The sequence below is a fragment of the Mastacembelus armatus genome, chromosome 13 (assembly GCF_900324485.2).
Source record: "Mastacembelus armatus chromosome 13, fMasArm1.2, whole genome shotgun sequence".
NCBI lineage: Eukaryota > Metazoa > Chordata > Actinopteri > Synbranchiformes > Mastacembelidae > Mastacembelus > Mastacembelus armatus.
The window spans coordinates 10654381-10666645 of record NC_046645.1 but is presented as its reverse complement, the minus strand read 5'-3'; the positions used below and the strand labels follow the sequence as shown (position 1 = coordinate 10666645).

General features: G+C 41.4%; 1 protein-coding gene across 2 annotated transcripts in view; it reads left to right on the top strand.

Annotated features, from left to right (window-relative positions):
- capn12 (calpain 12) overlaps positions 1 to 12265 on the top strand; it is a 28826-nt gene that overhangs the window by 6121 nt on the left and 10440 nt on the right. The window contains exons 1-4 of one of the 2 annotated variants that reach the window (XM_026316027.2): positions 8111 to 8455; positions 8632 to 8842; positions 9506 to 9575; positions 10267 to 10385. In XM_026316027.2, the coding sequence (XP_026171812.1) occupies positions 8373 to 8455; positions 8632 to 8842; positions 9506 to 9575; positions 10267 to 10385 (483 nt within the window). In that variant the 5' untranslated portion in view covers positions 8111 to 8372. Of the gene's footprint in view, positions 1 to 8110; positions 8456 to 8631; positions 8843 to 9505; positions 9576 to 10266; positions 10386 to 12265 lie in introns of those variants that run through there. The other variant, XM_026316035.1, reaches the window with a different exon arrangement.

Genomic DNA, 12265 nt, shown 5'->3' with positions numbered 1-12265 from the left:
TCTGTCTCTGTCACCTCTCTTCACAGACATGTAAATAAAAAAACCTGAATCTCAGCGAATACTTGCCTCAAAGACATGAGAAATATATGCATAGACAGCTTGAAATGTCTTCTTTTAAATGAAATAATTAAAGTTGAAAACATAGGATCTCTTTTTTATGTAATCCATATGAAAGTAAGGAGCAATACAGTTTCTCCTGTCGCACCTCATTATAGCTAATGTGATCCTGGCTCGGACTGAGTGCACTGTTCATATGGAAATAATCTGGGGTGAGCCATGTGGGTCCAAGAAATGGCATATAACGTCAAGCTTCATCATAGAATTTAATTACTTTTTCTGAACGGGTTGGATGATGGCACGCTATGCGGGTGAAGAAGCATTTTGGATGGTTCTGGACGGAAACAAAGTTTACTTTCTTGTCAGAGGAATAATGCGACTCAGATGAGGAACATTTGCATCTCCATTGCATTTGCATAGCAGTAATTCCCTCTCAACAACTCAAGAAAGATATGTCTGGTCCTAAAAAATATGTCTGATCTCTGTAAAGTACGTTTGGTCCTGAAAATCACATTTGGTCAAGAAAAAATGTACAACTGGTCTTTCTTTCGTAGTTGGGAAAGTATATAATTTCTGCCACAGTGTCCATGACTTTCACGAATATGACGAAGCAGCAAATTGGAGATGTGGGATTGTTTGTGGAGGATGATGGGATGCTTTGTGGCTTCAGACACGATTGCTATGGAAAGGTGTCCTACTCTTGGCAGCTCGTCCTTTAGGACTGAGTCCAATCTATAAATTTTGCTGCCCTGTTTTCCTCTGCTCAGTAGATGGTGCTGTTTCTGCTGAGGCCAGCCTTTCAAACTCATTTGGGAATGTGTTTCTGAGTAAAATGTACATCCACTTTCTCTGCCCTGGTAAGGTCTGTCAGAGATATAAAGTGACCACTGAGTGTTGACTTGAAGGCTTTCAGCTTCTGCTGGCGAGAGCGTGTGTTGATATCAGATGCTAACGCCTTTCTTTTGATGGCCAGGGCTAAAAGGCTGTCTCAGAGTTTTTGCATTCATGCAACATCTTTCAGAAGTCTGTTCCAATCTGAAAAGAAATAGAAAAGCTTATCGGTTGGACTTGAGGCATCTTGGATTACATTACAAGCAACAATGTGACCTTTGACCTCTGGGTCATTCTGTGCCCAAGAATCAAAATTCCACTGGCCATGTATGCTTGGGCGCCCAAAGAAAATCTAGGCCATGAATCCACCTTCTATTCTCAAGGAACTTTGGTATGCTTAGCCCTCTTGAGGCATCTGCTGGGTTTTGCTTACTGTCAATATACCTCCACTGCTGAACACTAGTATTCTCTCTGTGAGAGATTCCATTACCAACAAAAGAGTGAAATCTTGTACTTTCATTGACAATGTATTTCAATACTGCCTGACTATCTGTCCAGAATAGTGAGGTCTCGAAGGGCAGCTGCATTTCAGAGGTTAACATCTTGTCCATTGTAACAGACAACACTGCAGCTGTCAGTTCAAACCTTGGTATGGTCAGTTACATTAGAGGCGTAACCCTTGCCTTTCCTGCCATGAGGGGGACTTACACTTCACCTTGATCGTTTGTCATCCCGAGGTAGCTTACTGTTCCATACCCCTTCTCGCTAGTATCAGCAAAGTGGTGCAACTGTAGGGACCGTGGCTTTCCAATATGATTAGGTTTGATACATTGAGGCACACTCAAGTCAGTCAGTTTGGGAATGTCCTGAATCCAATTGACCCACTGCTTAGACTGAACTGTAAGGATAACTCTGTTTACAGAGCTCCTGTAACAAGTGTTTGACTGGAGTGTGAGAGGTGCTCCTCTCCTTGTTTGAGGTTTATCTGTGATTGCAATGTCAAACCTGAAGGTATCCTCTTCCACACTCCACAATAATCCTAATGCCTGGTCTGCTGGCAGTTCATCCTTCTTTAGGTCCAAAGATCTGAAGTCCTTCCCTCTTTCTTCTTCCTTTATGGCAGACAGCACAGTCTTGCTGTTGCTCACCCACTTAGTGAGCTGAAATCCACCTTTCCTGCACAGCTCCACCGAAATCCGAAGTCAGGTGCACTGCTTCCTGTACTGTGGGCACAGATTTTAGACAGTCATCCACATAGAAATTTTGTTTAATGGTGTGAGGATTATCCTCTGCAGTTCTTTGCAGGGCAAAGCTGGAACAGCTTGGTGAAGAAACAGCTCTAAGCATGCGAGCATGTGATAATCTACTGGATCCTGTTCAATGTCCCCATCTGGCCACCACAAGAAACCCATACTTGATGGAACATAGATTTAATATCTGCCATAAGTGCTATACCTTCCAGTCTGAATCTGAGCAGGACTCCTATGAGCGAATTAGTAAGGTAAGGACCTTGTAGGAGCTCAGAATTCAGAGATTTACCTTGATACTCTGCACCACAGTCAAAGAGCACTCAAGGTTTTGTCTTTTTGGGGTGATAAACTCCCTGATGTGGAATATACAAGGTTCTTCCTTCAGGTTGCTCGACTGCTTCCTGTGGGGCCACTTAAGCGTATCCTTTTGTCAAAACATTCTTTTAAACTTCCTTTTCAGGCTCAGAAGACGTTGCATAGCAATGTGGCAGTTATTAGGCATTTGCACATCATGCTGTCTGAATGGTAAATCAAGTGTATAATGCCCCTCTATTACTGAGACAGATCTATTTACGATTTGGAGGAAACTTTTATCCTCCACCAACATCTCACGCTTTTCTTCTGATGCATTCTCATTGAAATGATGATTGTACTGTCTAATTAGCAGCGTTTGCCTCCTGTGCTTTCCCAACCAAGACACACTGCAATAACAAAATTTGCTCAGAATCTGACCAATTCCTCGCTTCTGCAATTCCTTCAAACAAGGAGAAAAATACATCAGAGTCCTTCTCAGTGAACTTAGGCAAGAGGTGCAAATTACTCACCACATTAGGAGAACCTGATGGCAAAAACAAATGTGTCCCCTCTGGAAAAGCTTCCCCAGAAAGCTTACCATCCCTAACCAATCCCAACCTAGCTGTTTGCAATGCTATCCTGTTCTGTCTCACTTCGCAACCACTCAGTTGCCAGTTGCTTATTTAATTCCAATTTGTGTTTTTCAATATCAAACCTTTGTCTTTCTGTTTCAAACTTTTGTTTCTCCTTCTCATAAGACAACTGCAATAAAAGTAATTAATTTAGCTGTTCAAAAGTCAAGTTACCTGATCCCACTAAGGATGACTGTTCCTCCTGTGACTGACCAGATCCCTCCTGTTTTGCACCCAGAACTCCTTTCTCAAACAACTGCAGCTTAACCATCGTCTTTATCTTTAAGATGTTTATCCCACACACCACTAAGATCAACTGTAAACTCTTCTGCAATTTTGAGAAGCTGATCTTTAGTGCAGCGATCCAACAATTCCTCAGACGGAGCAGCAACAAATTCTCTATCCCTGCCATAACACAAGCTACAGCCAGTGCTCCAACCAGTTCAGCAGGAGACACCAACAGTGCTCCTCCAACTAATGTGAAAGTCTCCCTCTGACTAAACTACCTATCCAAGACTAACCTATCTCAATGATCTTCATGCAGATCAGCAGTGGGCTATTTAACCAACCCAAAAGCCCGGTTAAGTCCCCAGCACGCTGGTTACTCACCTGACAGCTTTGGATGTGTCCAAACTAATGTTTCCAAATGGATCACGTTGCTAAATCTATCCAGGGAGACTCCACAAAAGCCAAACTTACTGCACCAAAGACCATGCAATCACTGCAAAAACATCACCCTTTCCTACCTGAAAAAACAAACAACCCAAATTATCAAACCATTTATCCCACTAACAGTGGCACAACAAACAATAGTTGGATGAGCCCCCATTTGTCATAAACCAGGCCGCACAGCCATGACACAAGAGGGAGATGCACACAATACAGACTGAACTCCACAAGTTTTTTCAAGAGCACTGGCACACAGGGCCCAGGTGTGCCTGTGCTGCTAATGAGCTCAGGTATAACACTCCTTCAGCTCTGCCTCTGCTACACTCACCCCCCTACCTGCTGAGGAAAATGTTAAATGGTCTTATACTTAGAGCTTTTCTACTCAAAGCACTTTACTATGGACACTAGTAAAGTGACACTATTTGTCCATTCACCCACTCGCTCACACATTCATACACTGGTGGAACAGCCACTGGAGGCAACTTGGGGTTCAGTATCTTGCCCAAGGACACTTCAGCCTGTGGACCAGGGAAGCCAAGGATCAAACCACCAACCCTCTAGTTCATGGTTGACCTTCTCTACCTCCTGAACCACAGCCGCCTAACAAGGCAAGGTGGGGGTTGTGACGCACAGAAGAAAGAAAATTGTTCATTCCAACCATTTTGGGTTCAAACCATTCAAACTCATCATCCTTTGCCTCTTCATCTGTCAAAAGGTCATGATAAGTTTCATGTGTGCACTTAAAATCTTCCAACATTTGTTTATACTTGAGAAAGATTTCTTTCACTTCCTACACACATCCTGCATGAGCTCAATCAATATATTTTTTTCTCCGAGTTAAATCTGCTCATTTTCCTTTTCTTAGATTTCTTAATTTGGACATATGCTCGTCTTTCTCCATTTCTGATCCTGTTTTTGAGAACATGGAGTTTTCTTCCTCCTCCTTGCTTGCGTTCACACTGTGAGCCATGCTTTCCGTTTCCTCATCCAGAAATTATCCAAACAATCCACTCCAATAGCAGATTTCCTTTATTTCCTTCATAAAGGAATTCTTAGTTTCTTGATTTATTAATGGAAGAAAGTACATACCAATCACTCAGGCCAGCCATGTGCTCCTGGCCTCCTGGAGCTGGTCAGGGCCCTTCTTGTTGGGGCCTGTTCAACTGTTTATTTTACATAGTAAAAAATGAAATGAAACACTATCCAGAATTATTTTTTTTATGAAAGAAACAAGATTCTAAGGATAATTAAAGTATTGTCTAACAAAGAAAATGAATGTGGCCTGTGTCTCCTGGCTTGAGGAAGTGAGTTAAAAAAAACTGTCTTCCCTGTTTGACCACACGCCCCAGGTGGCATCCTCTGCCTTTATCTTCTTCGCTGCCTCCATCCCAGTCATGGACACTAAATAAGATTCTCAAAAGGAAAAACAAAGACATTAAATCAAATCTTTGGCTGCTACACTACATTTGGTCCCGAAAAATACACGTGGTCGTGAAAAATATGACTGGTCTCTAAAAAAATACATTTAGTCCAGAAAAATACGTCTGGTGTCCAAAAGATACACACACATGCAGACATACACACTCACTCACAGACACATGTCCAGATGTACTCAGACACACACACGCAGACAGACACACATATACTAATACATTCACAAATATTCTCAGTCGCACACACAGTCGTACACACCCCTGGATTCACACCTGCACACATACAGACACACATACATTCATTGATATAGCACATACAAATACACACAGACACACAAAAACGCACATACAGGCAGACACATACACACAGATGCACACAAACATAATCATTCATACACAGACAAAAAGATACACACACATACAGACATACACACTCACACACGGCCACATACGTCCAGATTTACTCAGACACAGAAACACAAACAGACACACATATACAAACAATTAATTATTACACTGTTATATATATAATATGTATATGTTATTACATATATTATAGGTAGTAATCTCTCTTCAGCGTTGCTGGAGGCTACTTTACTTTCTCTTCTCTGTCTTCCGACCTGTTCAGACTGGTGTGATGTGTGTGAGTGATGCAGCAGAAAATGGGTTGGGACAAAGCCGGTTAACCCACATGGAAGCTGAGAGGGGCCAGGGGAGGTGGAGGGGAGCTGCTGGTGCCGGGGTCGTGGGATCAGAGCAGGTCATGGAGGTGTGGGAGTGTCTGCTCGGCCCTCTGACCTTTGTCACGGAGGCTTCCTTATAATCCCATCCTCAAAGACCAGAGGGACATAATGAAGAGCCCATGAATGGAGTTAAATGGTGACCATTAGGCGGATCTGTGTTGCTATTCTTCTTGTTTGTTTAGTCCCGGTCAGGCTCACATTTTCAGTGTAATCAGGCATGTGATGGAGGGATGGCTGGAGACGTCTAGAGATGCCTGGGCTGAGCACCACAGGACATTTTTTTTGGACATGGATATCCACCTAAACTAATGAAAGAGGCAACACTATAGGGCAGGGAGAGGGAGAGGAGGGTGGTGGTAATTGGATGTCCTCTTCAGATTATTTTAGTCCCGACCAGAGTTCTCAAGAGGAGGCATAAACTGTTTCGAAAACTGTTGATACTGGTCAATTTAGGTGCCACAGAAAACTGAGGGTCCTTATGAATGGTCTGTTACAATACCAGCATTATACTGAATATATCCACCTTAAGACATACCTATGTAGAAGAACTGACAAACCCCTGGAAACTTCAATATGGTGAGATTATTTTGTTTTGGTAATAAGCTTTGCAATGTAAGGAAGAAAGCTACAAAAAGAAAGAAAAGGAAAGACAGAGAAGCCTTGTCTCAAAAAAAAAAAAAAAACAAGAGTTTCTTTTTTCTTACTGATGTAGGATATTTAAGGATACTGCTTTATAATAAAGTGCTGTTTATGAAATGTTTATGAGCTGTAACTAATAGATTTATTAGTGGTCCTCATCCATAAGAGGGGGTACACTAGGACAGAGCTTTTTCAAAAAAAAAAAAAGTTTGCTGTCTACTGCACTTTTCTTTCTATCAATCCGGCAATTATTTATGGATTTATGGAAGGGCTGGGTTATCAATGGGACAAAATGGTAACTGCCCAGGGGCTTCAACCCCCTAAGCGAGTTTAAAAGCCCCAGGTTTACGCCATGTTTTGCACATGGACGTAATAGGAATACACTGAAAATCACATACAACATCAGCTATAACATGTATGGTCCTGTTCTTGCAGAGTGACTCTGTTCATAAACCTTCTTTTAGTTTATATTTTTATGATACAGTTAGTTTTGTTGTGCTGATTGTACAGTTGTGTTTTAGCAAATTGATTTATTTTTCTATGTGTCAAAAACCTGTAGTAGAAGTAGTAGTAGTAAGTAGTACTAGTCCTTCATGGGAGAGCTGTACAAACCAGCAGTACTTTCATTCTGGGTTGATGGTTCAGTGTTTAAAGTGTTATTCCCTGAAACCTAAGTGAACATATTCAGACCAAAAACACATAGATGAAAACTAGATGAAGCTAACAAATCTTCACATTTGTGAATTGTTGACATTTTTGCTTTAACTAATCGATTAGTCAGCTATTTAATCTCTGGAGCACTGGCTGGTTTCTGTGTGCCTGGAGAAATAATCAGGCTGCCATGTACAGTGGGACCCAAAAGGGACCCAACATCAAATTCTTGCCTGGGGCCTCTCAGAAGTTTAATCCAGTTATGGTTATCAGGCTTTCCAAAATTCAGAAACGCAGTGTGTTGACACACTAATGCCAATTAACATCACATGTTTTTCAGAGAGCTCACTTTATGATAAACATTGTACATCTCCACAACAAAGAGAACTAAGCCTGGCATCTTTTCAGGAGAAGACTGACTAGAAAAAGAAAGAAAGAAAAAAAACACCAGTGACATTTTTATCAATTCTTTATTTCTCTGGAAAAAAAATGGCTGGAGGGAGAAAGAAGAAAGATTTTCATGAGTAAATCAAAACTGTAAAAGCTGAATCGGTGTGAATTGGCTATAAAATAAGTTATAAAGCACACTTTGTCTCATGTGGGTGGCAAACAATCCCGAGATTACTGAGCACACTGGTAGGACCTAACTATGATAGTCTTTACTTCAGTCCCTTTCTGTAGTTGCGTGCGTCTTGTTTATATATTCAAAGGGAAATTTTACTGCGTGATTTTCTTTGCTATCGCTTGAACAGACCTGGAGTTCACCCAGGATTTTTTTTTTTTTTTTTTTTTTTTTTTACTGTCTTTCACTTGGTTGGCGTCATCAGCCTCACCACCACAATTTACAGTAAATCCGCCTCAGCGATAGACGTGCTGCGCTGGTCCGGCGCCTTAAGGTGGAGTAGGCTGCCATCTAGCGCCGGTTTGGGGGAACTGAGAAGGAGTGAGACTATAACCTGCGTCCTGTTCAATAAATATATGGACGATGTACTGATCTTTGGTTTGGTCCATGTAAACGTCCTTATTTATTTAAAAATGTTAAGGCTTCCGTCTCTTCACATTATAGACCTCCTCTAATTCAACTTGCAAAAACCACATGGAACCACAACACGAATAATGAAAGGATGTCTAGAGGTTGAGAGGGCACAGCTGTTCTGATGTTTTGCGGCCTAAATGAAGCTTGACGTCCCTCGCTGTCCACTCGGCATGATGGTGGTGACGGACGATAAATTTAGGAAGATCAAAGAAGCTGCTGGGTACTTGTCATAACTCCAACTTCAGCCGTCCGCTCCCCGCGGCGCTCCGCATACCTTTCAGGGCTGGGCAGAGCCGGGGAGGCGCTCCATGGGGCCCTCGCTGGAGATAGTGGGTGTGAACTTTTAACTCTATTTAAGCCTGCTCTCGCATTTTTCATCTCGCGGATATTTCGCAGAGGCATGGCGACTGACACCACAGTGGCACCTCTGGGCTCAGCCGAGAACCCCAAAAAGTTTCGGAACCAGGACTACACGACTCTCCTGAATGCACACCTGAAGTCCGGTGTGCTGTTTTCTGATCCGACCTTTCCAGCTGAGCAGAAGTCCATCGGTGGGTCCGAGTTAGACCCGGATCCCAAAAAGGCGATTACCTGGAAGCGACCCAAGGTGCGTCCGTTTTGACGCATGTGTGCGTGTAGATGCTGCAAATCAATTAGGCAATAACGTCATGGTTAATCTTTGTCTACAGTCAAAAAGGCAAAAAAAAAAAAAATGCATGTTTGAGAATTTGCTGACAACATGTCCTGCAGGCATTTGTTTTAGGCACACAGTGTTTCATTTAAAACAAAGCTGACTGCATGTGCATTTCTGAACAGATGTCTACATACTGAAGGAATGTTCCTTCTTGGCATTGCTTCTTCAGAAACTCTTTATCATCTGTGTTGTAGTGGTTGTAGAAAGATGTTTAGCTGATAAAGGAGTGATTCAAGGTGTGGCTTAGACCTGTTCACTGAAGATAGGAAGAAAGTAAATGAAGAAATAGCAAAAAATGATTCAAATTGGATTTTTTTCTTAAAAAAAAAAAAGACATTTTGAGAGTAAAGGCTGCAGAACAAATAAAATGTTCAGGTGAAATGTTTGGGATTTTAAGATGAAATGAGAAAATGTGTAAAGTGCATGAAGAAATAGAAAAGTGTGAACAAACAAGTTTTATGATAAATGTTATACAAATTCGAGGATTATTTCAAGTGAAATTGCTTCAGTTTTAGTTCCGAGAACAGTGAGTGATGTTACAGCATCTTGTGCTGACTTTGTCCTCTGTTTCTGAAGGAAATCACTAAGAATGCTGTGTTTGTGGAGGGCACGACTGGGACCACGGATATCTGTCAGGGCCAACTGGGTGAGTCCACCAGAAAAACTTCCACAGCCCACTGCTCATCTGACCTCACCAAAGAAAACTGTCATTGCACAACCTCCTGGAAATGTTAAATCCATGTAACCAAAAGCTGAAACATTCCACTGTTACGCAGTTAAACTATTTTCCTTTTTTTTTTTGATTACAATAAAATGCAGTGACTTGAGTGTGATGTCAGCCACTCAGTGAGGGGGAAATGCCCCCAGAAGTGAATCTGTGTTGTTTGGTCTGTTTCCTATTTGTGGTGAAGATTGTTTTCCTCACAACACATTCTCCTTCCAGCTCTGGGGTTTCTGGATTGATAGTTCATGTCATTGGTTGTGTGCAAATATATCAATATTACAGATCAATAGATCAAAACCAGCTCCTCCTCCTCCTTCCACGTCTGGGTTTTATAGTTCCTCCAGAATGTGTTTTCCATGTTTTACCACAAAACATCCAGATGCTCAACTTGAAACAGATGTTTGCTGTTGGCTAAGAATGTGGGTTGTTATGTGTGTGTGTGTGTGACCTTAATCTACAGAGACTAAAAAGCATTGATGAAAAGATGAAATCAACCTTTGCAGGAGACTAATGCCTGAAATACTTTGATTCCTATAACTGATCATTACACTGCACGAAGCATAAAGCATATACTGTTCTCTTACACCAGCATCTTGTTTCTTTCGATAATCAGGTAACTGCTGGCTACTGGCAGCCCTGTCCTGTCTTACCATGCACCCCACACTCTTTGTAAAAGTGGTGCCTTCCAATCAAAGCCTGTCTGAGTCTTATGCTGGCATCTTCCATTTTACGGTAAGTGTGGATGTCCTGCAGGGACCCCCTGCCTTTTTTCATAATGAGAAATATTATCACGTCTTATTATACACTCCTCTTTCTCCATCCAAGCCAGCTGATATTTACACTTGTTTATCACTGAAAAAATAATTATGCATTAAAAAAGCTTTTTTTCTCACGTGCTTTACTGTAGCATGCATGCTCCATACATTCCCTCTCTTCATCTTTGACTGACTGTAGCTAAGTCGAGCTGCTCGCATGAGATTTAAATAATTCATTGAAAAAACTAATTATTTTTCATGAATGACTGGTATAAGTTATATTAATATAATCAATAGCATAAAAAAGGCACATAACATTCATGGCCCAAACTGGTTTGCAGTGCCCATCCCTACACAATGACGTCATACGAAACAGTTTAATAAATAATAGCACCATAAAATTCAGTGCCAGGCACCAGAGCTTTCGTGACTACATGACTGTTCCCTAAGTTTGAACATGAGTTTATGATCATGAGCCATTTTGATTTGTGGAATCATTTTGGGGAATGGAGTCAGAAAATAATTCATATTATCTGTTCGCCCTGCTCTACAAAGCCCACAACTTTACTCTTTTGGCTTATCCTTACTGCTGCTGAGACAGACAACTCAACTAGTTGGTGAACATAGTGACACATTTAGTAACTAAAGAGCAGACACACACACACACACACACACACACACACACACAGGTTCCAGCAGACACACCTTTAGTTTCTCAGAGAGGAACTGACAGGTCACTGAGAACCTGATAAGCCTGGTTCTGAATTTAGTCGTATCAAATTTAATGAAACGTTTAAACGTAAAATGTTTCATTTCTTAAGAATATGACAGGGCTGTGTCATAACTGGGCTTCAACAGCTCATCTTTGCTCCTGAGCCCTCAGGCATGTCACAGAATCTGGTGCAAACTGTTCCGTCACATTGTGATCACACGTGATTATCAAACAACTTCTGTGCAAGTCTGAACCACTGTGAGGCTCTAATAGTGCTGCTCTCTGTGTGGTAAGCGCTTTATAAAAGGCCTGAGTATAAGATAGACATTAATGATTAACTCTGATTTAAAGTATTCATCTTATTCACTCTTTCATACAATTTCATGTAATAAAGAAGTCATTTTTTAAATGAGTTTAAATGGTTTCACACGTAAGAAGGGATATAAACTAATCTTTACGACCTCATTAGAGCCAATCTGATTCAGCATATGAATCACGTGAAAACAAAGTGAACAGTTTCACGCATTTTGTGAGTGATTATTTCACCTGGGGAGCTCTGTACCTATAGAGCCAATTAGGGAGACTGTGGCATGACTTAACAAGCAGGACGGAAGGACTGGAGACTCACCCTGTGCTGTCTGGGTGGGGGCAGGTAATGACTACCCTTGACACTGAAACACAAACACACACAGCTGCCGTTGTAAAGACCAGTGCAGACCTGCTCTTGGCTGTTTTTTTTGCACATATTTAGCAGTGCACACCCCTACACAGGACCAGAACAGCCTCGGAGACTGTTCATACAAAAGAACAGTGTGCTTATTTAACTCTGTCACAAGGTTTTATTTTTCCAGATGTGAACATCTAAAAGTACCTCCTGTATACAGAGATGTATATTAAAAAAAAGAAGTTAAAATAAGCTAAAACTGACCAAAACCAGATTAACAGATAAAACTTACAGTGTACTTATAGTGTTAGGGTTCTTTTAGAGGTCTTTTGTGGTTGAGCTCAGATAAGGAGGCTTGACTGGAGGACTGAGATTCATAGTGTTTATTAAACACAAATTAGTGGCTGAGATAGAGGTACATGGGAATAAGGCAACACTGCAGAAACAAAATGGAACACTTTCCAAACACAAATGTGCCTAT